Genomic DNA, 25,296 nt, shown 5'->3' on the forward strand with positions numbered 1-25,296 from the left:
GGAAAAAGGCCCAGCCCCGACACCGTAACGGAGTAGGGGGAGGGGTTTAGATTGGTAATCGTGGTGCTTTGTTAAGAGTGCAGAGAAATCATTTGGGCTGTGCTTTGGTATCTAAGGGTGGGGTTATTTTTACATATACAACAGAGCGAGGCCTTCCTGGGACTTGGGGTAATAACATGTACATTTTTCATTATTTCTGCCATGGTTTATGTTGCTGTTATTTGTGTATCAGCTGCAGCCTGTATGTATGCATTGGGTGGTGCATTCTTCTTTGTCAGGCTAGAATCTGTTCTCTGTTTCATTTAACTAGAAGAGGAAAGAAGGAAACAGCAAGGAAATAAGAACAAGCTCTTAATGCTTGAGATGTCCTGATGCATGAAAGCCTGGTAGGATTCATATTTCTGTCTATTTTGAAAAGAGATTCCAGGAAAACATTAGAAATAATAGCCTGCATCTGTTACCTCTTGTCTTACACAAACTGCTTTTGATGTCCTCCATAACTAGTAGGTTGGGTTGCTTTAAAATTTTATTTGTACCGGAATACAAACAATTTTATGGACTGTAACTAATTAATTGCCTGTCTTTTTATCTAACAACCCACTGTAACTATTAACACTTTGCATTAAAACAGGATTAGAAAATATTTAAAAAAAAACTATTTTTAATATTAATATTATAGTTTATGTATACCTCTCATCATGCTTAGTAATGTATATTTAATTACCAAGTATTTAAAGACAACTGTGAATTCACATAATGAAAAATCTGGTTTTAGAGAAACCATGCTTGCAGCCGCACTCTGATCTTATTACATCTCAAGCTAGACAGGGTCAGCCCTAGGTGATACATGGATGGGAGACCACTGAGGAAAGCCTAGATGCTGTAGGAAAGTGGGACACTGGGCTGTTGGAAGTTCCATCATTTGAATGAGCTGTAAACCTAATGTCCTGACTGCTTTGGGTCATTACAAATCCCATGCCATTTTGCCCTGCCCCCTAAAAACAGGGGTTTTATGGTGTCATGACCAACTTCTAATTCCGATCATTATATTATCTACTCTGATTTTTTCCCTTAACTTAAATTGGATACATTATTCTTCATTTTTCTGCTCAACTATTACTGTCTGTAATGCTGCTGTGTGTTGTTAAATGAATTAAACTTTGCCTTCCCTTCCCCCCCGAGATGGCTGCAGTTAAATAGCAGATGATATCCATATAGCATAATGTTTGTGGGTAATGAAAACTAAAGATAGGGTTGGGTAGGGATTTCCATAATTCTATCTTCTCTTATTGGAACTTTCTCAGAAACGTGTCTTTCGAAGTTGAAATTGTCCATCCTTGGGCTCAGCTTGAAAGTAATTTTTTTTAAAGATGCACATGAAATTGTTGCAGATGTTGGAATTAGAGTATTATATATGTATAAAATAATACACACCTGCTTTGTTCTTTCTCTGTGTGTAGCTTTTTAAAATATAATAATTCTCCCAACCTACTTTTGCCAATAAATAACTCAAAAACAGCCAAATATAAAAAGGTTGAACATTTAGTCCTCATGGAAGTATGCTTTCCAAGATAAGGTGGAATGAAAATAGTTTAGTATTTGAAAGTAATAAAGGTTTCAGTTTGCACGGTATGTAACTTGTAATCCACTATTTTTTTTAATGCAAAGTTTGAATTGTTTATGCCCTATGCCAGCATAGAATGTTGGGCATACTGAAATTATCTACTGCACATGCTTGTGACTGCAAGAGGAATTTGTATGGGAACAGGTAAGGGTGTGAGAATACTTAGCCCTTTGTTTCTCAGGATTTATCATGTAATAGTTTTTCATGTATCTAACTTGTTCCCAGATTGATCCTGCTTGCTGCTATGGGACATGCACAGAAAATTACTTCCATTTCCACAAAGATTTCTGCTTGCTAGGTTACTTACTGGGCACATATATAGTCCATGGCCCATATCTCATGGAAATTATTTGTTCTATGAGATGTGGGCTAAGAGAGTTCTTCCTCGTATTCCATGGAATAGCCAAAGGGCTGACAGAAGTTGTTCAGCACATGTAAAGGACAAATGTATTGATGTATCTCACTGCACCTTCTCTGATGTTTTGAGATATCTCAAGGCACTTCTTAAGTGTCTAATGGCTGGAAATGTGCCTCAACATATTGAAGCAAGCAGATGAAGTATCTAAGAGAAGGTGCTTCAAAGCACATTCTTGATTCATTTAGTCATTAGGTATCTCAAACAACTTTTGGCAGTCTCTTAAGTCTTCTAATGGAGTCAGGCCATGACCCTGCCAGCTCCATGGGAGCATATGCAGACTGTATGAATATGTGAAGATCTGATTATAATAGTGTGTGTGAAAGAGAGAGAATGGATATTTAGATCGTAAGCTCTTTGGGGCAGGGACAGTCTCTTTGTTCTGTATTTACATAGTACCTAGTTTCTGTTCCATGATGAGGGCTCCTAGGTGCTACCACAATGTAAATAATAAATATTAGTAATACATGAAGGTGTGATATAAAAGGTTTACCTGTAAGTTTCAGATGGCTGCATTATTCATGAGTCATTGAACCTTTGAACCACAACATCACTCACTTTTCATATGCCAATTTGTACTATTTTAGAAACCTGCAAAGCCAAGTGCCTGAGTTACAGTGAGTCCAAATTTTCAGGTATCTGTGGGAAAGAAAAGTTAAAACTACAGTGTTTAATTTCTTTTAAATACACTTCTCTAACATGGTTGACTTTGCAAATTAAATGCCTTTTCTAGACATAAAAATGTAATGATTTTACAGTCGGATATCTCTGACTTTTCCAGAGCTAGAAGCAAGTACAACATGGCCCACTGGAAAGCAGAAAATCTCCCCCTTTCCCTAGTCCTAGTCACAAGGTATTGGACTTTAAACTTGCCACTAGGGTGACCAGACGTCCCGATTTTATCGGGACCGTCCCGATATTTCCTTGTTTGTCCCGCGTCCCGACCGACGTGCGGTCGGGACAACCGGACAAACAAGGAAATGCCCCGAGCCTCGAGCCCGGAAGTGCTCGCGCCCCCCCCCCTGCCCCGACCCCGCCCCCTCCTCCCCCGATTGGCTCCCTCCCCGAATCCCCGCCTCTTCCCCGGGCTCATCATTCCCCCTCCCTCCGCAAGTGCTGGAGGGAGGCCCGGGAGACTCAGAGGCAGCGCGGGGCCGGGGTGAGTAACAGTCCGGCCTGTCCCAGTGCAGGCAGGACTCAGTTGGGTGGTGGGAGAGGAGGGGGGCGACCCGCGGGGCCAGGCGACGGGGGAGGAAGCGGCCACGGCGCTCGGCGGCTCTGGCGCCCCCGAACCCCCCGAGCCGGGGCCTGCAGCAGCGCGTACGCTGGGCCCAGCCCCTGGCTAGGCACGTCTGGGCTGCTGCCCAGCTGGTGCTATCGCGCGGCGGCCCCGGGGCGGAGGCATCGGCAGCCCAGCCCCGTTCGTTCCCCTGCGGGACGGGGGGGCTGGGGCCTGCTGCCCCCACTCCGGGGCCGCCGCAGGATAGCACCAGCTGGGCAGCAGCCCAGACACTGGCCAGGGGCTGGGCGCAGCGTGCGCGCTGCTGGGTCCCCGCAGCAGGCCCTGGCTCGGGGGGTTCGGGGGCGCCAGAGCCGCAGCCGCCAAGCGCCATGGCCGCTTCCTCCCCCGCGGCAGTGGGAGCTGCAGCAGCGGCTGCTCCCGAGTCCCGCTGCCCGGGGGTGAGAACAGCCACCGCCTGGCCCCGTGGGCCACCCCCCTCCTCGCCCTACCACCCAACTGAGTCCTGCCTGCTCGGGGCCAGGCCGGACTCTCACTACCCCGGCCCCGCGTTTCCCCTGAGTCTCCCGGGCCTCCCTCCAGCACTTGCGGAGGAAGGTTTTTTTTTTTTTTTTTTTGGCCCCGCCCCCCGCCACGCCCCCCGCCACGTCACCCCCCCGCCACGCCCCCCCACGTCACACCCCCCCCCCCCCCCCCCGCGTCCCGATATTTGTCTTTGGTGATCTGGTCACCCTACTTGCCACTGATATACGAATGAATATTGTCCATCATGGACCTCAATAACATTTTTTGGGGGAAGAAATGCCATGCTTTGTTGCCAAGTTTTAGTTTTGGTTTTGGAGGCTGTTTGAAGCTGCTGAGCAGTTTGGTATGTTAGAATGACTTGAGTAACATGGATGAGTGGGCAGAGTGCATTGATTTTTACTTAACAGCAATTTTGAAACTTAAACTTTCCTATTAGCATTAGAAATTAGTATCTACTCATTCCTAGTTTGCATCATCACAGATGGCAGTTTCTTCTCTTGTTGTTAAATTGTTTTTTCATTATATTTAAGAAACTTTTAAAGCTGGTATACTTTTCTTTGTATTCAGTGCAGGCAATTAGAATACCTGGATTGCTATGCTTTCAGGGTTTCTTTGCACATATAGTAAGTGCACTGCTGGGATTACAGATACAGAGGCACTCTTCTGTCATCAGGTGGGGAGACCAGATTTTTAGAAAGAAAAAGGGGACATCTGCCATGATGTGATGCAGGAAGTGTTACAGCAGAGGGTCCTCCCTCCTCTGCAAGCCACCCAGCTCCCTCTCTTTTTCCACTTTTTTTTCTCCTTACAAAATGAAAAATCAAGATGCAATACAGTAAATGGCTGAATAGGAGGAAGCAGTATTTTCTCCATCTGTCATTACTATTTTCTCTCAATACCAGCCTCTCAAATGCATTTTTATTCCTTGAGGCTGAGCTCCTTATTTTATTTCCTGTCCACCTTGCTGCAATTCCTACCCCATAGTTTGTTCTTTTTTATCCCCTAGGATACAGTCCTCTTTCTGGGTTTTCTGTTCTTCTGTTTTCAGGATTGTTGGATTTTTTTTGTATTTCCTTTGCCTTTTATTTCCTTCTTTTGACCTTTGCTCATTTCTTCTGTCACTCATTCTGAAAATATTAATTAATCAGTCGTCTACTGAGAAAGGAGATAAGAATAGCTGACTGTAAATGTGTTTGAGGGAAAGTATTTATTTAGGATGGTACAAGGAGGAATAACTAGGACTTAGTGGGATGAAATGTAGAAAGGAAAAATTTAGACTGAATACCAGAAAACATATTTTTACAGTGAAATCTGTTCCATTTTGGAATGATCTCCTAAGGGGAATAAGAGACGCCTCACTGCACTGGACAAAATACTAGTGTGTGTGTTGTAGGGAAGAATACTGCATTGGCAGGGAGATGAACTAAATGTCTTAATAGGTCTCTTCTGACTACACAAAACCTCCTCTGTGCAAACCTCACAGGTCTTTGGGGCTACATGGTTTTAGGGGAAATGGCTAAGCAGGGAGGGAACATGGCAAGAGAAAAGATACTTTTTGCAGCAAAACCTTCTGTCAAACACACAGGAAAATACTCCGTAACTAATGCCTATGGAATCCCATTCCTTGATGTCAATGCGCCTTTTCCTTTGGTGGAAGTGAGGTCCAGGTATGAGCAGTATTGCCAGAGGATCATGGACCTCAAAGATCCGTAGAGGGTATATCTATACTGCAATGTAAGCCTGGGTCTGTGGGACCCGAGTCTGCAGGCACAGGTTTCTAAGCCCACGTTTGACTGTCCACATTGATTAGTGACCTTGGGTTTAGAATTTTCACACCCATGCTCTTGCATCCAGACTTCACTATGCAGACCAGAGTCAAACCAGCTTATCCCAGGCTTTTTGGCACCCTCCCCTGGTGTGGCTACTCTAGCTTTTCTTTCATGGTGCACTGTGGGGAAAACTTGACTGTCCATCCCATGGCACTTTACTGGAAGTTGTCTCAGCCTGCCAACACCGAGCTATCTTTTGGGTCTGCATGCTCCTGTCAACCAGAGCCAGTAATGTGAATGAGGCACGCTTTTGCTCCTGTTTAGGAAACTGTCAGATCATCCATCAGAGGCTGGTGGACATTTTTGCAGCGTTTTCTGACCTTCCAAAGATACCTCTCAGTGGAGGAGGATGATACAGACATGAGAGACTCCAACTGGCTGATGCAACTATACCGGGAGTCGTGAGCAGCTAATGCCCCCTGTGTAGACCGGCGCTTGTGGAGCAGAGTCACAAGCATAGACTGGTGGGATTACATCATCATCCATCCCTTGGATGACCAGCAGTGTGTTCAGAACTTCTGCATGAAGAAAGCAATATTTTTGTAGCTTTGTGAACAGCTAGCCCCACCACAAGAATTAGGAAAGCAATGGTGGTCCAGAAGTGGGTTGCTATACCAGTCTGGAAGCTGGCTACTTCTAATCCTACAGGTCCATTGCTAACCAGTTTGGTGTTGGCAAGTTGGCTGTGAGGTTTCCAAACTGTGCAGGGGCCATTGATAGGATTCACGTGTCCATAGTTTGCCATCCTCAAGGAGCACATGAGTACATAAACTGCAAAGGGACTCCATTGTTATGCAGGCCCTTGTCAACCAAAGAAGCTGATTCATGGATGCCAACGTAGGCTGCACTGGCAAAGTGCATGATGACGGGGTTTTCCCCAGTCTGGAGTTACCATCATGGACAGGCTGAGACACTGTGCCCGCCAAATGACATTGTCATAAATGGAGTAACTCTATCTGCTGCAGAAGACCCCCTTTTGGCTTGGGTTATGAAACCGTACCCTGATCTCAGAGGCTGGGCAAAAGAAGGTTTAATCACACTCTCAGTAGGTGCAGAATGGTGGTTGAAAGTGCATTTGGCAGATGGAAATCCTGCTGGTGCTGTTCACAGAACTGTTTAGGTTCCGGTGTTATCAATGCTGTCTGCATCACTGTGCTCTTCCCAATCTTTGTGCAGCCAAAGGTGAGTCACCTCATTCAGAGTAGACTCTTGACAGTAATGAATTGCTAGACCGGTACACTCAGCCAGAAAGTGCAACAGAAATTAGGGATGTTTTGTGTGACCACGTTATGGCCTTCCATGGACCAATGAATGAGAGAAAGTAGTATGTTTATCAATGTATCTGTACAGCAATACCAACAATACATGAAGTACTATTGCTGTATGCTAGGGAGGCCAGTGACAGTTATGAATTTTTAATTATGGATGGAATGACTGCTTATACTATCGTGGAGGGGCTGGTGGCTCTTATGCATTTTCTTATGGAGGAATTTAACTCAGGTTTTTACTTGTGGATTTGAAATGTTATATTGAGATGTTTTGTTGCATATGACTTCCCAGTTATGCCCCATCATGGTTTTATCTTTGTTCTTTGAAATGAATGTGTTATGTAGTTCATCTGTAGTGATGGTAATAAACTGTGAATGAATTCAAAGCCTTTATATGTTAACATGAATGTATTAAAAATTACTATTTAAAAAATGTATAAGGCCAGCTGCCATGAAACGACCAAAACAAAATTAAAAAGTGCATATCTCAAACAGTGAGCTGTCCAAACCTGTGAAACCAGAGCCAAAAAAAAAAAATTTCCCTACTTCAGAGTGTCCCCAGCCCCATGTTCTTTGCCCTTCTAGTGCATTTTGCATGCACTTGGTGCTGTTGCAGAGGGGTGGAGGACTGCACAGGTGTGGAGGATTACAGGGGATACATTTGCCAAGTCCAACTAGCATTCAGTTCTGGTTGCATGAGCCACCCAACCACAAAATTATCCAATGGGTTCCTGATCTGCAGGACATGTAGCATGGAGGGGACACCACCCATGGTGCTGGCGCAGGAAGTGTAGGTGGAGTGGAAGCCTGCACTCTCCCAGTCATTAGCACAAGCAGCCTTTCAAACAGGTCTTTCTGCTGTGCTCTGTCTTTTTCCCTCCAGTGACGTCCCTGCTGAAGGAACTTCACTGAAAGTCTCTCATCAGACATTGCCTTTCAATTTGTTGTGAATCCTTCTCCCTCTGGTACTGAAACTGCTGGCTGGCCCTGTCCGGGATGTGCACCATAAAGCTGTTGTAGACACATTTCCTCTTTGATTGCATTGTGACATCCCTGGCTTCTGCTGGACTGGGGCTGTCCTGCAGAGATAGAAGGGCCTGAAAACAGAAATGAAACAGGACATTATTGTGTCAATGCTTCAGAAAAGGTTCACTACATCATCACCAAAAGTGTCCTTGAAATCTCAAGGCCAAAAAATGATACTTTGTAAAAAAGTGCTTCAGTATATTCCGAGAGCAAGGTTTTCCCAGAGGCTCCATGGACGCACATGAGAATTAAGCAGAGTTTAAAGCCTTCACACAGAATGGTGAGGTGAAATTTACAACTGATATATCTTTTTTTAAAATATTGCAGACAATTTCAGCCTTGGGGAGGCGGGACGGTGATGCCCCTTGCCATGGTTTTCTACATGTGGTTTCAAAATCCTTTCAAGCATTCAACATTCTAGAGGACATAACGATTCTGGAGGTTCCTAAATGGCAAAGGGATATTCTGCCTCAAGCTACCAGGGGCAAGCTGCCTTGTATGCTAATGAGGTTTTTGAAGCTTATGGTGACTGACAACACATCTACAAGGGGAATGGGCTGGTGACTTACAGAGGCGGGCCCAGCAAGTATGCCTTTTCCCAAAATGTGACTCCAATCTGTAGTGTCTAATGTAGGAAAAGTTTGCAACTATCAGCACCTGGGGTTGGATGAAAATACATGAAAACAACAAGATGCTACGCTAGCTTCTACGTGTATTACTGCCTCCTGTGAGCTGCTGAAAGCTGTCTGCATTCATGCAGTTACCTTGGTGCAGCTATAGCTCACAATATAGCCTGCTTGGACTATAGCTGTCTATGGACTCCATGCATCCCTCCCCCCAACAATATGGACTCTTAATACTGCACACATGGATTATATACCTACCACTGGGACTGCCTGGACTCATAATAGAGAATGCATTCCTGTGCTGCCAGGTTCTCCAACATTTCTTGGTACACATGGTTATTTCTGGCACTCTTATTGAAGCTGAACATCTTGCTCTCATCATACCAGAGATTTGCCAGAATCTGACTGTGGTCCTGTGACCAGGTAGCAGCGCGCTCAGCAAAGGACTTCTTGTCGGTCGCCATAGCTAACACGTGAGATGGTTCACTCGGTTTCCAGTTCAGAGATCAGAATAAAATGGAAAGGTTAAACGATGAGCACCTGTTAAACGATGAGCACCTGGCTAGTCATGGGATAGAAAGGCCAAGGAACACTGGTCCATAGGACATGGAATATACTGTTGGTGGACTTTCAGGACATGTGTCTGGGAAACCAGGCCCAAGCTGCATCCATGCTGCAAATGATAGTTTGGACTCTAGCTCGGGCCCACCCCCACCGGCTCTTAGGTCCACATGGCTTACTGTCCTGAGTCAGACAGATTTGTGTGTGACTGGAAGGAGGGTTTAAACTCAAATCTGAATCTGAACCCAGGCTTACATTGCAGTGTAGACCTACCCAGAGAGCTGGCCCGCTCCATAAATGCGCTCAAGTCTACTGCTTCAAACCCTGTCTCTTCCCAACCTCATGATATTTTTCGAAGTATCTTTAGTCCTCCAATAGGGCTTTCTGTAGAAAGGCAGAATTATCTGTCCTATAATATTGTAGAATGAAATAAGACTTGAGTGACTTGGAACACTTGGGGGGGAAAACATATTGACTACAAGAAAATTACAATAAACAAATACATTTCAAGATATTTGATCATGTTTCAAAAACCTTATGACAACTTTTATAAAAATTTATAGCAAGCCCAAAACACTGCATTTTATAATTCGCGCTATTCTTGTAGAACAATGAATTTTAACATTGGAAAGGTTTGTTGGGAAGAGGATAGAGGCTGGTTATTCTCAGTTAGCAAGGGTGGAACAAAAATAATTGTTTTAAAATGCTGCAGGGAAAATGTATGTTCAGTTTTAGGCAAAACTTTATAACCATTAGATAAACAATGAAACCAGCTGCGAAAAAGGTTGTGGAATCCTTTCCCCTGGAGCTATTCAAGGCTAGATTTAGATGTTAAGCCAGTAGTTATGCAGTAACGATTCTAAAATCTCACTTGCTGGAATGACAGGGGTAGCGTAGATGACCTTCTAGATATCCCTTTTAAATCAAATTATTTCTGTAAATTAAACGCTTTTATAGCTACACATAGTTATTTAATGCTATGATACAAGGTGTGGCGTCACTGGCCTGCCAATCATAATTATGATGGGAAGCTTATCCTGTATCATGTGCTTGTTACATAACAATTTAGTTAGGTGTTGTTATATAAGAGCTGATATTTATACTATAGATAACCTAAATATTTTGTCTAGTTATCCCAAAATTTTATTCAGCTATCATATAAAAAAGAAGGCCTTGTAGAATTACAGCTTTAGAAATTATTAACTGAAGGCATAATTTTGGAATCCTTTGCTGATATATAATTATTTGATGCCAGAATGAACAACCAATCCTTATTTGTTTTTACATTTTGTTTTTATAGGGTTTTTTTTGGCTTCCTGGAGAAACAGTAGAAAATGCAAAACAACGAAATAATAAAGCCTGCTAAATACTTCTCAGAAGTGGAAAAGAGTGTGCTGCTTGCATTAGTTGAAAAATACAAATATGTACTTGAGTGTAAAAAAAGCGATGCAAGAACTATTGCATTGAAACAACGTACTTGGCAAGCGCTTGCCCATGAATATAATTCTCAACCTAGTGTATCACTACGAGATTTCAAGCAGTTAAAGAAATGCTGGGAAAATATCAAGGCACGGACAAAAAAGATAATGGCACATGAAAGACGGGAGAAAGTAAAAAGAAGTATTAGTCCACTTATAAATACTCACATCATAGGGAAAGAGAAGATTGCCAGCATGATGCCTGAGCAAATGTACTTTATACAGAGTCCACCAGAAGAAGATTCTGAATATCAACCTGATGCTTCTAACCAAGGTATAAATGCTACTATAGTGATCCAAGTAACACTGTTCTAGTTAAGGGTGTGTATGCATTTTCATTATTTATTCTATTTTTAGAGGGGTCAATTTAGCAGTGTAAATCTCTCTATTTAAAATTTTATTGCTGGCTATTAAAAAGTCATTTCACAGCAAAAATACTGAGGGCTTCTGTATATTTCACAAGATACACAGTAGTAAAATCTGATTCTTTTACAAGTGTGAAGAAAACTATGTACATTTTTAAGTTACTGGTTATCATTTAAACAGCTGACCTTTCCAGAAGTGGATAGATCCTCTATTTCCTGATAGCCATCACACAGAAGAGGAAGAGGAAAGTCCCAAAGGGCACTTCTGATCATTTAAAAAGCATTGCTTTGCTTGTTTGATCACCAGCTATTTTTTTCCTCACAAGCAGCAAGTTTAGATGTTATCCTCTGAGGCAAGAAATTCCCTATGCTCCCCTCCAGCCTTTCATTTTTTTTAATGAACTCTTAATAAAACATAAAAAACCCACAAAACTTTCCACATCTTTTTTTCTGGACTGTCACTGCAGTGGAATAAATCTATTCTAACAATTTAAAAAAAACCCTATGTATCTCACACAGGACGTAATATAGTAGCATGACAGCATGCAGATATAATACTGTAAAACCAACTTTCTAAACATAAGAACGGCCATACTGTGTCAGACCAATGGTCCATCTAGCCCAGTATCCTGTCTTCCGACAGTGGCTGGTGCCAGATGCTTCAGAGAAAATGAACAGAAAAAGGGCAGTTTATCAAGTGCTCCATCATGTTTCATCCTGTCCCTGCTTCTGGCAGTCAGAGGATTAGGGACACCCAAAGCATGATGTTGCATCCCTGACCGTCTTGGGTAATAACCATTGATGGACTATCCTTCATGACCTTATCTAATTCTTTTTGACCCACTTATACTTTTGGTCTTCACAACTTCCCCTGGCAATGAGTTGCACAGGCTGACTGTGCATTGTGTGAAGAAATACTTCATTATGTTTGCTTTATACCTGCTGCCTATTAATTTCATTGGGTGACACCCAGGGCCGGCTCCAGGGTTTTGGCCGCCCCAAGCAGCCAAACAAAAAAAAACAAAAAAGCCGCGATCGCGATCTGCAGCGGCAATTTGGCGGGAGTCCTTCGCTCCGAGCAGGAGTGAGGGACCGTCCACCGAATTGCCGCCGAACAGCTGGACGTGCCGCCCCTCTCCGAAGTGGCTGCCCCAAGCACCTGCTTGGTAAGCTGGTGCGTGGAGCTGGCCCTGGTGACACCTGGTTCTTATGTGAAAGGGTAAATAACCCTTCCTGATTCAGTTTCTCCACAGCATTCATGATTTTATAGACCTCTATCATATCCCCCCTTAGTCGTCTCTTTTCCAAGCTGAACAGTACCAGGCTTTTTAATTTCTCCTCATATGGAAGCTGTTCCATACCCTTAATCATTTTTGTTGCCCTTCTCTGTACTTTTTCCAATTCTAATATATATATTTTTTGAGATAGTGACCAGAACTGTACATAGTATTTAAGGTGTGGGTGTACCATGGATTTATATAGTGGCATTATGATATTTTCTGTCTTATTTATCCCTTTCCTAATGGTTTTTAACATTATTAGCTTTTTTGACTACTGCTGCACATTGAGCAGATGTTTTCAGAGAACTATCCATGATGACTCCAAGATCTTTCGTGAGTAGTAACAGCTAATTTAGACCCCGTCATTTTATATGTATAGTTGAGATTGTTTTCCAAAGTATATTACTTTGCATTTATCAACATTGAATTTCACCTGCCATTTTGTTGCCCAGAAGTCACCCAGTTTTGTTAGGTCCCTTTATGACATTTCACAGTTAATTTTGGACTTAATTATCTTGAGTAATTTTGTATCGTTGGCAAACTTTGCCACCTTACTGTTTACCTTTTTTTCCAGATTATTTGTGAATATGTTGAACAGCACTGTTATCAGTACAGATCCTTGGGGACTCTGCTGTTTATTTCTCTCCACTGTGAAAACTGGAAAACTGACCATTTATTCCTACCCTTTGTTTCCTGTCTTTTAACCAATTTCTGGTCCATGAGCAGACAGTCCCAAAAAAGACTGGTTTTTGCTTAAGAGCTTTTGGTGAGGGACTTTGTCAAAGGCTTTCTGAAAATCCAAATGCACTAATTATCAACTGGATCACCCTTGTCTGCATGTTTGTTGGCACATCAAGATTGGTGAGGCATGATTTCCTTTTACAAAAGCCATGTTGACTCTTCTTCAACATATTGTGTTCATCTATGTGTCTGATAATTCTGTTATTTACTATAATTTGCCCAGTACTGAAATTAGGTTTACTGGTTTGTATTTTCCAGGATCACCTCTTGAGCCTTTTTAAAAAAAAAAAAAATCACCATTATGTTAGCTATCATCCAGTCATCTGGTACAGAGGCTGATTTAAGCAATAGGTTACATACCACAGTTAATAGTTTTGCACTTTCGTATTTGAGTTCCTTCAGAACTCTTGAGTGAATACCATCTGGTCCTTCATATTATTTAATTTACCAATTTGTTTCAAAACCTCCTCTATCGACACTTCAGTTTAGGTTAGTTCCTCAGATTTTTTTCACCTAAAAAGAATGATTCTGGTATGGGAGTCTCCCTCTCATTCTCCTTAGTGAAGATCAATGCAAAGAACACGTTTAGCTTCCTGACAACGGCCTTGTCTTCCCTGAATGCTCCTTTTGCACCTCAGTCAAATCAATGGCCTCACTAATTGTTTGGCAGGCTTCCTGCTTCTGATGTACTTAAAAAAATGTGCGGTTTAGTTTTTTTGTCTTTTTTGCTAGTTGCTCTTCAAATTATTTTTTGGCCTGCCTAATTATACTTTTACATTAGACTTGCCAAAGTTTGTTACTTTCTGTTTTCCTCAGGAGAATCTGACGTCAAATTTTTAAAAGATGTCTTTTTGTCTTTAACCACCTCTTTTTTACTTTGGTTAGCCACGGGGAGGGATAGCTCAGTGGTTTGAGCATTGGCCTGCGAAACCCAGGGTTGCCAAGTTCAATCCTTGAGGGGGCCACTTAGGGATCTGGGGCAAAATCAGTACTTGGTCCTGCTAGTGAAGGCAGGGGGCTGGACTCAATGACCTTTCAAGGTCCCTTCCAGTTCTAGGAGATGGGGTATTTCCATTAATTTAAATTTATGGTGGCATTGTTTTGGTCCTCTTGTTTTTTGTTTTTGTTTTTGTTTATTTGGGGGTATACATATAGTTTGAGCCAACTTTCCACATTTTTTTTTTTTCATGGGCTGTCATTGCAGTAAAATAAATCTATTCTAACCATATTTTTTAAAAAAACCTCCTACATATTTAACACAGGATATAAGGTGGCAGCATGCAGATCAAATAATGTAGAACTAGCTTTTTCTGAATCAATTTTAATAGCCATCATAGAATCCTCTTCCAAAATATTTGTTCTTTGAGGAATTTTGCCCATAACATATTAATGTAACAATTACAGTATGGGTTTAATGTGCAACTTAAATATGCTAAACCCCAAATCAGCGCAATGCCCTAGGTTTCTTGGTAATTATTGAGCCCTTTTTATTCCAAAAGGGGGGTGCCAAGCCTGTAGTAAGTGTCCGTATTGCGATAAATATCTAGACCATAACAAACCACTCTACTTCTGATGTGGCAGGGGAGGAGGCTAATCTCTTTCCAGTATGTAGCCGCCTTATACCTCCCAGCTAATGAGAATGAAATTTGTGTAGTATAGTAAATATGAGCAGAAGCAATAAAAATAACCTATCCCGTTTTTGTATATGTCTGCTTTTTTTACTACATATTAAATGTTTTGTTTTTTTGTTAAGGACAATGCTATCGAGTGTATGAGAGTCAAACTCTTCAGCCTCTCCAACAAAGCAATGAGAGGTCTGAGCTCCTCTATGTAACTTAGTGAGAGTAAGGCTCTGGTAGCATTTGTGCAGTAATATGTGTGGAGTGAGCCCTCTTAAGGGAAACACTGAGAGATCATGTAGTGGCATCTATCCAATATGATTTCACTCCAGTTCAGTTACTGCTCTCTTGATCTCCAGATTTCTCACTGTCACACAGAACAGTTGAAAGAGGGGGTCAGATTCTACATGATGTTCCTTTTCTTGTCCTCTTCCATAGTAATACTTTACATCGTTTTATTTAGGGTTTAAAGACCCCACTTCAGCAATGTACTTAAGCATGTGCGTAATTTTAATCACATGAATAATCCCATTGAAGTTAATGAGGTGGGAACTAAGGTTTTGCATGAGTTGCATAAAAAGGGACATGCTCCCCTCATTCCCTGCAGTGGTTGCATATATGTGCCTCTTCCGCCGCCCGCCCCCCACAGTTACCCCCTTGCTTATTTTGAAGGTAGTTGATGTAGAGGACTTAAGATGCACTTTGTTGTTTGGACTAAAGCAGATGGATGGCCCTTTAAAGGTCATCCTGAGAGAAGTATTTTTCTCTTCTCCCTTGTTTGCTAACCTACACCAGGTAGGAGTAATCCAGGACCAGAAAGGAGAGTGGCCCCAACCAAAGATAGCTTTTGCTGGTATTTTGATATTTACCTGTTTTTAGAAATTGCTATGACCCATGGAGCCCAATATTGTTGAAATTGTGGCCAGGTTTGTTTTCTGATAATTGTTCTTATTTTGATTCAAAAATGCAGAGGTCTACTCAGTTCAGATGGTAAACAGTGCCCCCAAAATAAAAAATTTGATCTTATCTCAGAACCTTACAGCTTGGGGTTTTTTTTCATTTTTTTTTCATTTTATGAATTAGAGGAGAAGGATCTCTTCTGTCTCACTCACGTACAAAATATCTGTTGGTATTTTTCACAGCAAAATAAATCAAAGCTTTTCTGGCTGGCTAGGTGTATGGGGTATTATTCAGTAAGTTTTGCACTGCACTGGCTTAGGGTATATCATGGATTCTCTAAGAATGATCTTTAAATTTTATAGTGTAAATTTACAACCCCTGCATAGTAGTTCTCAGCTACCGCTTGGTAATAATGACCATAATATAATTAAATTTAGCACTCATGTGGTGGGGAAAATACCACAGCAGCCCAACACTGTAGCATTTAATTTCAGAAAGGGGGACTACACAAAAGTGAAGAAGTTAGTTAAACAGAAATTAAAAGGTACAGTGCCAAAAGTGAAATCCCTGCAAGCTGCATGGCTACTTTTTAAAGAGACCATAATAGAGGTTCAATTTAAATTTATACCCCAAATTAAAAAACAGATTAAGAGAACCAAAAAAGTGCCACTGTGGCTAAACAAACAAAGGAAAAGAAGCAGTGAGAGGCAGAAAGGCATCCTTTAAAAAGTGGAAGTTAAATCCTAGTGAGGAAAATAGAAAGGAGCATAAACTCTGGCAAGTGAGGTGTAAAAATATAATTAGGAAGGCCAAAAAAGTGAAGAACAGCTAGCCAAAGACTCAAAAGTAATAGCAGGTTTTTTTTAAGTACATCAGAAGCAGGAAGCCTGCTAAACAACCAGTGGGGCCACTGGACGATCAAGAGCATAAAGGAGCACTCAGGGACGATAAGGCCATTGTGGAAAAAATAAATGAATTCTTTGCATCGGTCTTCACTGCTGAGGATGTGAGGGAGATTCCCAAACCTGAGCCATTCTTTTTAGGTGACAAATCTGAAGAACTGTCTTAGATTGAGGTGTCATTAGAGGAGGTTTTGGAACAAATAGATAAACTAAACAGCGATCAGTCACCAGGACCAGATGGTATTCACCCAAGAGTTCTGAAGGAACGCAAATGCGAAATTGCAGAACTACTAACTGTAGTTTGTAACCTATCATTTAAATCACCTTCTGTACCAAATGACTGGAGGATAGCTAATGTGACGCCGATTTTTTTTAAAGGGTTCCATAGCCTGTGATCCTGGCAATTACAGGCCAGTAAGCCTGACTTCAGTACTGGGCAAACTAAGAACATAAGAATGGCCATACTGGGTCAGACCAAAGGTCCATCTAGCCTAGTATCCTGTCTACTGACAGTGGCCAATGCCAGGTGCCCCAGAGGGAGTAAACCTAACAGGTAATGATCAAGTGATCTCTCTCCTAGTTGAAACTATAATAAAGAACAAAATTGTCAGACACATAGATGAACATAACTTGTTGAGGAAGAGTCAACATGCTTTTTGGAAAGGGAAATCATGCCTCACCAATCTACTACATGTGGACAAGGGGAATCCAGTTGATATAGTGTACTTAGATTTTCAGAAAGCCTTTGACAAGGTCCCTCACCAAAGGCTCTTAAACAAAGTAAGCTGTCATGGGATAAGAGGGGTGGTCCTCTCATGAATTGGTAACTGGTTAAAAGATAGGAAACAAAGGGTCGGAATAAATTATCAGTTTTCAGAATGGAGAGCGGTAAATAGTGGTGTCCCCAGGGGTCTGTACTGGGACCAGTCCTAGTCAACATATTCATAAATGATCTGGAAAAAGGGGTAAACAGTGAGTTGGCAAAATTTGCAGACGATACAAAACTACTCAAGATCGTTGTCCCAGGCAGACTGCGAAGAGCTACAAAAGAATCTCACAGAACTGGGTGTCTGGGTAACAAAATGGTAGATGAAATTCAGTGTTGATAAATGCAAAGTAATGCACATTGGAAAACATAATCCCAACTATACATATAAAATGATGGGGTCTAAATTAGCTGTTACCACTCAAGAAAGAGATCTTGGAGTCATGGTGGAGAGTTCTCTGAAACATCCACTCAATGTGCAGCGGCAGTCAAAAAAGTGAACAGAATGTTGGGAATCATTAAGAAAGGGATAGATAATAAGACAAAATATCATGTTGCCTCTATATAAATCCATGGTACATCCACAGCTTGAATACTGTGTGCGGATGTGGTTGCCCGGTCTCAAAAAAGATATAGGGGGGAGGGATAGCTCAGTGGCGTGAGCATTGGCCTGCTAAACCCAGGGTTGTGAGTTTAATCCTTGAGGGGGCCACTTAGGGATCTGGGGCAAAATCAGTACTTGGTCCTGCTAGTGAAGGCAGGGGGCTGGACTCAATGACCTTTCAAGGTCCCTTCCAGTTCTAGGAGATGGGATATTTCCATTAATTTAATTTAATTTAAAATATTGGAATTGGAAAAGGTTCAGAAAAGAGCAACAAAAATGATTAGGTGTATGGAATGGCTTCCGTATGAGGAGAGATTAATAAAACTGAGACTTTTCAGCTTGGAAAATGGACTACTAAGGGGGGATATGATTGTCTATAAAATCATGACTGGTGTGGAGAAAGTAAATAAGGAAGTGTTATTTACTCCTTCTCATAACACCAGAACTAGGGGACACCAAATGAAATTAATAGACAGCAGGTTTAAAAATAACAAAAGGAAGTAATTTTTCACACCACCCACAGTCCGTTGTGGAACTCTTTGTCAGAGGATGTTGTGAAGGCCAAGATTATAACCGGGTTCAAAAAATAACTAGATAAGTTCATGGAGGATAGGTCCATCAATGGCTATTTGCCAGGATGGGCAGGGATATTGTCCCTAGCCTCTGTTTGCCAGAAGCTGGGAATGGGCGACGGGGGGTGGGTCACTTGATGATCACCTGTTCATTCCCTCTGAGGCACCTGGCATTGGCCACTGGGCTAGATGGACCTTTGGTCTGACCCAGTATGGCCATTCTTATGTTCTTAAGTAAACTCTTTCAATATAAAAATTTAATGCAACTTGAACCAAAGGTTACTATGTTGACCCTGGCACTACCTCTGAGGGATTATTCACTACTATTTCTTGTAAATAGCTCACCGTAAAAATGTCGTCTCCTTCTCCATCCTGTGGCACCATGAAGACTTGATGTAATAGTGTAGCACGCTAGTGCACTTTAAACTTTGACACTGCCAACCCTTTTTGTCTCTGAGATTTGAAAATATTGTCTCCTTATTTATCCCTCTTCTCCACTCAGGTAAATATCTCAGCTGTGATATTCAACCTCTTACAGAAAGAGTGTGGGATAAAAACTAGATGTTACATCCTGTAAGATAGAGGTGCTACTCACCCTGAAAGATTTTCTACGTCTTGAAATAGTGAATGAGCCAGACTACCATCTTAATGGTTATCATTCATCCATAGCAGCTAAACAGTTTCCCATTCTGTAGCTCCTTTTCTGTTGCACCATTTGCCACAGAAAGTGCCATTTTATTGAATGCAAATGGAAATAATATTGATCTCCAGGCACCAAAACTCCAGTTCTATTAGAATAGGATAAACAGACTCTAGCACTGTCTCATTTTAGCTTATCAAAAGGACAACAGATTGGGGACATTGATTTGGCATACTGAGACTTCTTGAAATTCAGACAGTTTTCTGAGCATCAGTGGTTAACTTTTTTTTAAGAGACTTGGGCATGATCCAAATATTTTAAAAAAATTGCATACTGAGATATTTCCTATTCCAGGGCCATGAGAAGACAAATAGCCCCAGCATTTCTCACCACCCATGCACGCAGTTCCACTGCCAAGATAAAATCTATTACCTGTGGTTCTAGAGAGGAAATGAATAAAATATATTCTATTGAAAGTGCACAGATGGCTTGAAACCACTTACATAATGTACAAAAATAATCCTTTTTCATTACTACTTAGATTTAACTCCACATAACCTGTCAGTTGCTTTCCAGATGAAAATCACTGATTTCCAGCATTCCTACAAGATTATTAGTATTTATTATTTTATTTTGTAGTGTACATAAGTGCGGTATATACTTCACAGGAAACATAAGACAAGTCCATGCTCCAAGAAGCTTCTGTTTAGATTATAGTCTTAAGAAACAAGTGAAGTTACAACCTGGAAGAAAAGGGGCAAGAAAGGGCATAGGCTAAAGACATGATTAAACATCGCTTCAGGTTTGACTACATATGTCCTGATAGGTCAAGAGAGGTGTTAAAACACGTTTTTGGTAAATGATGTACTGAAAGGGGTTTCAGGAAGGATTTGAATGAGATGGAAGGCTGACAGATATATTTTGAAAGAAGCAGCATGGAAGAATACTTGAGACATTTGTGAGAGAAGATGAGAGGTATCGAGGCCGGCCCTTATTCATTGAGAGTACAGGTGGAGTGACCCTGCAGGAGGGCATCTACTATACCCCTTGCATAATAGGGAATTAGTTCCTTCACTGGCTCTGATTAGGGTGGCACAGAAGGGAGCTTTGAAGGGACCACTGGGTCTATTTTTACGCAATAATGCATAGCTCCAATTTATGAAAGCATTGAGATGCATTTGAAAACCAAAAGAGCCACTAGTAGAGATGGTCTTATTCAAAGAAATAAAGAATCAATCTCTCATTGGTTAGTAACCACTAGACTATTGGTTGCTTGTCACTGGAAATGAAAAAATTTACCAAATTAAATAAATGACTAAAAAAGTGTTATAAAAAGTATATCAAGTACATACACAGTAAAATTAGATAAAGGGGAGATACTTAGTGATTATTACTTATTTGTATTACCATAGCATTTGCTTATCATTTATTCACTACTAAGAGAGAATGCACTCACCTGCTAAAGAAATATTACTATTTAAAACAAACAAACAAATGAAATAAGTATAATGGATTTGCATTGGTTTGTTGTTGTCTAAATACAGTTCTTTGCACAAATAAGGTGAGGCGATGTGTCTTGGGTTGTGTAAGAAGGATCATCCTGTAACTTGGTATCCCCCCCCAAAAAGAAAAAGTTGACTGCATTGTTACCTAATATTTCTCTAAACAAAGTGATCTGTTTGTTTTTGTAATTGTTAATATTCTATTTATGGTACACACATGATGGTGGTGATCTGTAACAGTACTCCTATTTCCTAACACCTTTAGTCTCAGTAGTGTTTTGTTGAACAAATAGTCCTATTCATTTCAATTGCACTAATAAGGCATATCTCAAAATAAGGTTGATGTAATTTGGTCCTACATAAATTGATGTAAAAATGCATACTTCTGGGGTGTACAGGAGTGGTGCTTAAGGGGGAAAAAGCATACTAAATCTCTAGTTTAGTGTAGGAGCCAGTGCTTCCTTACCTCAGATACAATTCTCGGAGAGAGATTGAAAATCTTATCACATGCTCTGTCAAAATATAAAGGGAATGCTAAATATTTAGACTGTGTCACCTGGTGACTCCTACATTACATTACATTACATTACAGAAACACAAGGTGTGCATGTGATGTGTTGACCGATGACTGTGTTATTCCTTACCCTCTTTTTTTTCGATCAGCGTGATTGTGTATCTTATAGGTTTTTTTTGCTGTTTTTCTGCAGAGTCATTTGCTGTCTCAAACAGAGAACTGTGTGATGAAGAGAAAGAGATAGTACATTTCCCAATATGTGAAGGCACCTCCCAACCTGAGCCCTCATGTTCAGCTGTCAGAATAACAGCGAATAAAAACTACCGAAGTAAAGCCACTCAGGAGGGAGCTTTGAAAAAGATGCACGAGGAAGAGCATCACCAGCAAATGTCAATTTTACAACTGCAGCTGATACAAATGAATGAAGTGCATGTGGCAAAAATACAACAGATAGAAAGGGAGTGTGAGATGGCTGAAGAGGAACACAGGATAAAAATGGAAGTGCTAAATAAAAAGAAAATGTATTGGGAGAGAAAACTGCAAACCATCACAAAAGAATGGCCTGTATCATCCTTTAACAGACCCTTTCCTAATTCACCCTAGAATTTATGGTGGGCAGAGAAAATCTGATTGAGCACATTGTTACTAAGGTGTATTGGCAAGAGGGTCTATTAAAATTAATGTAGTGTGACAGAATGGATGTTCAGTCAATAGTGAACGTGTTTGGACTCCTTAATACCATCTAGGAATACAGATTGGATGAGTCTAATAAGGGAAAGTTCTATAGTTCATTTGTGGGTGAGCTCTGAAAGTAAATTGTCTCTTCTTTGAGTTTCAGATATGCACAGTAGTACTTGTGAATTGTGAGCATAACGTTTGTTCCTCTATCAAGTTCCAACTGCCCTTTTTTAATCTAGGAAGTTCCTATAGAGTAGACACACCTGAAATTTGAGTATGTTTTAAAACTTCGGCTTTACAACTTTACACTTTAAATTATATTGCCTGTTTTCTAGCCCTTTCCTCCATTTCCTGGTTGAAGGCAGGGATTGGAGTCATTCTTTGTTCTCACACTGATCACAGCAGATATTTGACAGGCAGTAACCTAACTGCTATACAGGGACATAGAGGAAATCCCCTCCCCATCTTTCTTTTTTTATTACGATTTTATTATTCCTTCTCTGCAGCAGGTAAGTGAAAATGAAGGAGCCAGTGAGGAGACAAGAGGACCATTCTAGTAGGTAATTTGCAGGGAAAGGAAATCAAAACCTCCAACCAGCTGGCTGATTGAGATGATGGTTGGGCATTGGCCTGCTCGCTGCTAGGGCTGTAACTGTTGGAAAGAGGGAAAGAAGAGGATATTTTCCCAGAAGCAGCTACTTTTGGCTGCCCTCTCTCAGTCCTATCCTATCACCCAGATATATATGCAGGAACTAGAAGTAGGTGAGGGAAGATGCTACTGCAGCTGCTAGAGAAAGAAGACAACCCCTTAACTGCACTGTACACCTGACATCATTCGGTGGATAAAAGCTTTTCTGCTGCTTCATGTAGCTCTTAAGAAGCAGCTGGCTGGCTATCTTGCCAACAAGCAATTCTTCCCAGCAGCCAGCTAATGGATTTAGATCTTGCTCCTTATTAGAAGTGAGGTCTGTTGTGGATCCTGCTCTTTTCTCACCAACTCAACATACTTCTAGAGGTAAAGGCAGATTTTCACTTGGTGCGGTGCCCTATACCTGTGAATTCTGTCTGCTTGGCTGTGTCCCACATGTCAGCCCAGAGCCACCCTGCCTCTGCTATCAACCAGGGATTCCTGTTGTCTTTATTTACTTATATGTATCAGAATAGCACCTAGGGGCCTCAACAGAAACTGGTGCCCTCTTGTGCTAGGTGCTACACAGACACATAATAAAAGATTGCCCCCACCCTGAAGATCTAGGCTAAAGAAGACAAGGGCTGGGAAATGGGCAATACGAAACCAAGGGTAAAGTATTAAAGTGCACATTTTAGAACAAATTTAGAGGTTTACTCTAAAGGATCTTCCTCTATCCGAAAAGGTGTTTTGGAGGGAGAGGCATTTTAAATGAGCAGAAAAACCCTTATTTTTTATTCAGTTATAAAATTGAGAGTTCCATTATTTTAAATGTATTTTCCCCCCCAGATAATGGTTAATAGGAAGAAAACCATACATTAGCAATATTTTTCAAATGAAAACAAATTTTATAAGGTGTCCTCTTCCCTCTGTTGTGTTCCACCTCCCGCCTCTTCTCTGGATTTCCTTCCTGCTGCGAGCTTTCATATTTATTTTTCTCTTGGTCACTTTTCCCTGCTGCTGATGCATACTTGTAGGCTTTGCTCCCGTCAGTCATAATATGCTGCCTGCACCATAGTGGTGAAAGTGAAGAGAGGGGTGCTGTTTCAGTGCTGCTTCTCCTGAATGATTGACAAAATCAGTTCTGGCAGAGATGCAGCAGGCACAAACATGAGGCTGGTATGAAATCTAAAGGGCAATTCTATTGGGTAGCAAAATCCCATTCTCAGTGTGGATGGACTCCCTCTTCTGGCAATTGGCTGTAGGAAGGAGAAGACAGTAGGGCGTGAGGGTACTAATTCTGTTGGCCTGAAAGGAACACAATGTTGGAATGTGGGACAATAATCTATGATTCAGGGTAGGGGGAATTAAAGAGGAGAATTAGGGTTGGGGAGGGCAATTCTTTGATCTGAGGTCTTGAACTGTGGTTTAGGGGGTGAGAATGCTTTGAGTGGAGATGGTGATGGCCCATGCACCTATTAAAAAAAAAAAAGGTGGGATGGAGGAGACTATATATTAGTGTCACACTGAGACTGACAAGGCCCTCCCCATACTGCTACTGGCTGAAAACCACTCAGAACTACACAGCGTAAAAAAATAGGTAAGGTATCAGAAGGTAAGGAAAAGAAACATCTTGAGAGCTGGGGAGGGAGCAGGAGTGAAGAGAGAATGTGGATTTGAATGGGATGGGCTAGAAGATAATACAGCATGCTCCAAGGAGATTGTGATATCACCTCATTTTTGACTCTTTATGGTGATAGCACTGCTTATGAGATACGTTTTTATTTTTATAGTCCAAAGAAATTCATTTAAATTATGCATATTTTCAGATTACCAAGTGGGTGATGTCTCAGATTGGATATACGCCCTTAGAGCCTTATTCACACAGAGTATTAATTATGAAACCAAAATGTACAGCATTTGGAGTGGACAAGAGGGCCTTTGAATTCAGTCACTGTTGTAAAAAAGTATAGCAGAAGGATTGGAATTGGAAAGAACAAGATAAAAAGTTTAAGGAAAGGATATCTAGTGTGAGTATTATGCCTAGGGACATGGTGTTGAGTACCACAAGATGTCTGGAGACATTGGAACAATATATAAGGAAGTCTTACTGATCCAGCTAGACTTACAGAATGATTATTCCCTGTATTGTCCTAATATATATCCTCTTGGATAACACTTATAGAGTTTTTCCTCTCTCTTCTTTCTGGCTTACATCTTTATATCCTCCATTAGCTGTTTGGCCAAGATTCTTAGTTTTTTTTCTAAATCTTTTCTCATAAGTAAATCCCAGCTGCCCTAAACTATTCATTTCTCTTCTCTGAATTTCCTCCAAATTGTTTACATCTTTCTAGTATTAAGGTACCCAGAACTGAACATGATGGGCCAAAATTATCCCTGGTTTAACTCCATGGATGATAAATTATACCAGTGCGGCATTTGACCCAGCGTTCCAGTTGTGGTCTGTTTGTTCATACAGAGAGAAACTGTCATCTCCCTGGCCATGACATGATGCATCTGCTTATATTGTCCAATATCATATTGACTTTTTTTTACTGCCATATCAAATTGGAGCTCATCTAATTTGCTATCCACTGTCACAAGTAAGTCTTTTTCTGCATTACTTGTTTCAAAATTTCTGTCTCTCAAGATCTGTTTCATTTATTATTCCCCAGCAATACAAGCTTGCATATTTCCAGGTAGAATCTCATTTTGCTGTTTTCTGCCTTTGGCTTTGATCATACTTAACCCAAGATCTGTGCACAGAGTGGACCCTTCTTGCATAGATCTCCTTCCTGCATGGAAAATGGGCTCCACTTACTGCATGCACAGTCACATACCCGTTCTGCTGACCCCATGAGGAGTCCTTTGGGGACTTGGCGAAGGAAGTGGGGAAGACTGGGCAAGCTAGGAGAAAGAAGGGGGTAGAGGGAAATGTTGTTTCCTGTCCAGCTCTAAAGAGCTCAGACAGGAAAGACTATGGCCCCAGGCTG

The 25,296-nt window shown here is 41.3% G+C and overlaps 1 protein-coding gene across 4 annotated transcripts; it reads left to right on the forward strand.

Annotated features, from left to right (window-relative positions):
* On the forward strand, positions 1-23,917 carry MSANTD3 (Myb/SANT DNA binding domain containing 3). 4 transcript variants are annotated; one of them, XM_024106194.3, is made up of 4 exons: positions 2-168; positions 311-386; positions 10,415-10,866; positions 21,191-23,917. In XM_024106194.3, exons 3-4 carry the CDS (start codon positions 10,449-10,451, stop codon positions 21,598-21,600), a joined length of 828 nt encoding a protein of 275 aa, XP_023961962.1. In that variant the 5' UTR covers positions 2-168; positions 311-386; positions 10,415-10,448; the 3' UTR covers positions 21,601-23,917. The 4 variants fall into 4 exon arrangements, with proteins under 4 accessions (XP_005296585.1, XP_023961962.1, XP_042697658.1 ...); XM_042841724.2 differs by lacking the exon at positions 311-386 and adding an exon at positions 2,821-2,892; XM_005296528.5 differs by having other exon boundaries at positions 1-386.
* The last annotated feature ends 1,379 nt before the right edge of the window (positions 23,918-25,296 follow it).

The sequence above is a fragment of the Chrysemys picta genome, chromosome 2 (assembly GCF_011386835.1).
Source record: "Chrysemys picta bellii isolate R12L10 chromosome 2, ASM1138683v2, whole genome shotgun sequence".
Classification (NCBI taxonomy): Eukaryota; Metazoa; Chordata; order Testudines; family Emydidae; genus Chrysemys; species Chrysemys picta.

Excerpts from the sequence above, each read along its gene's own strand:
- MSANTD3 (XM_005296528.5), top strand. The coding sequence starts at position 10,449 with ATGCAAAACAACGAAATAATAAAGCCTGCTAAATACTTCTCAGAAGTG. Across the intron at positions 10,867-21,190 it reads ACCTGATGCTTCTAACCAAG|AGTCATTTGCTGTCTCAAAC; the intron begins GTATAAATGCTA and ends GTTTTTCTGCAG.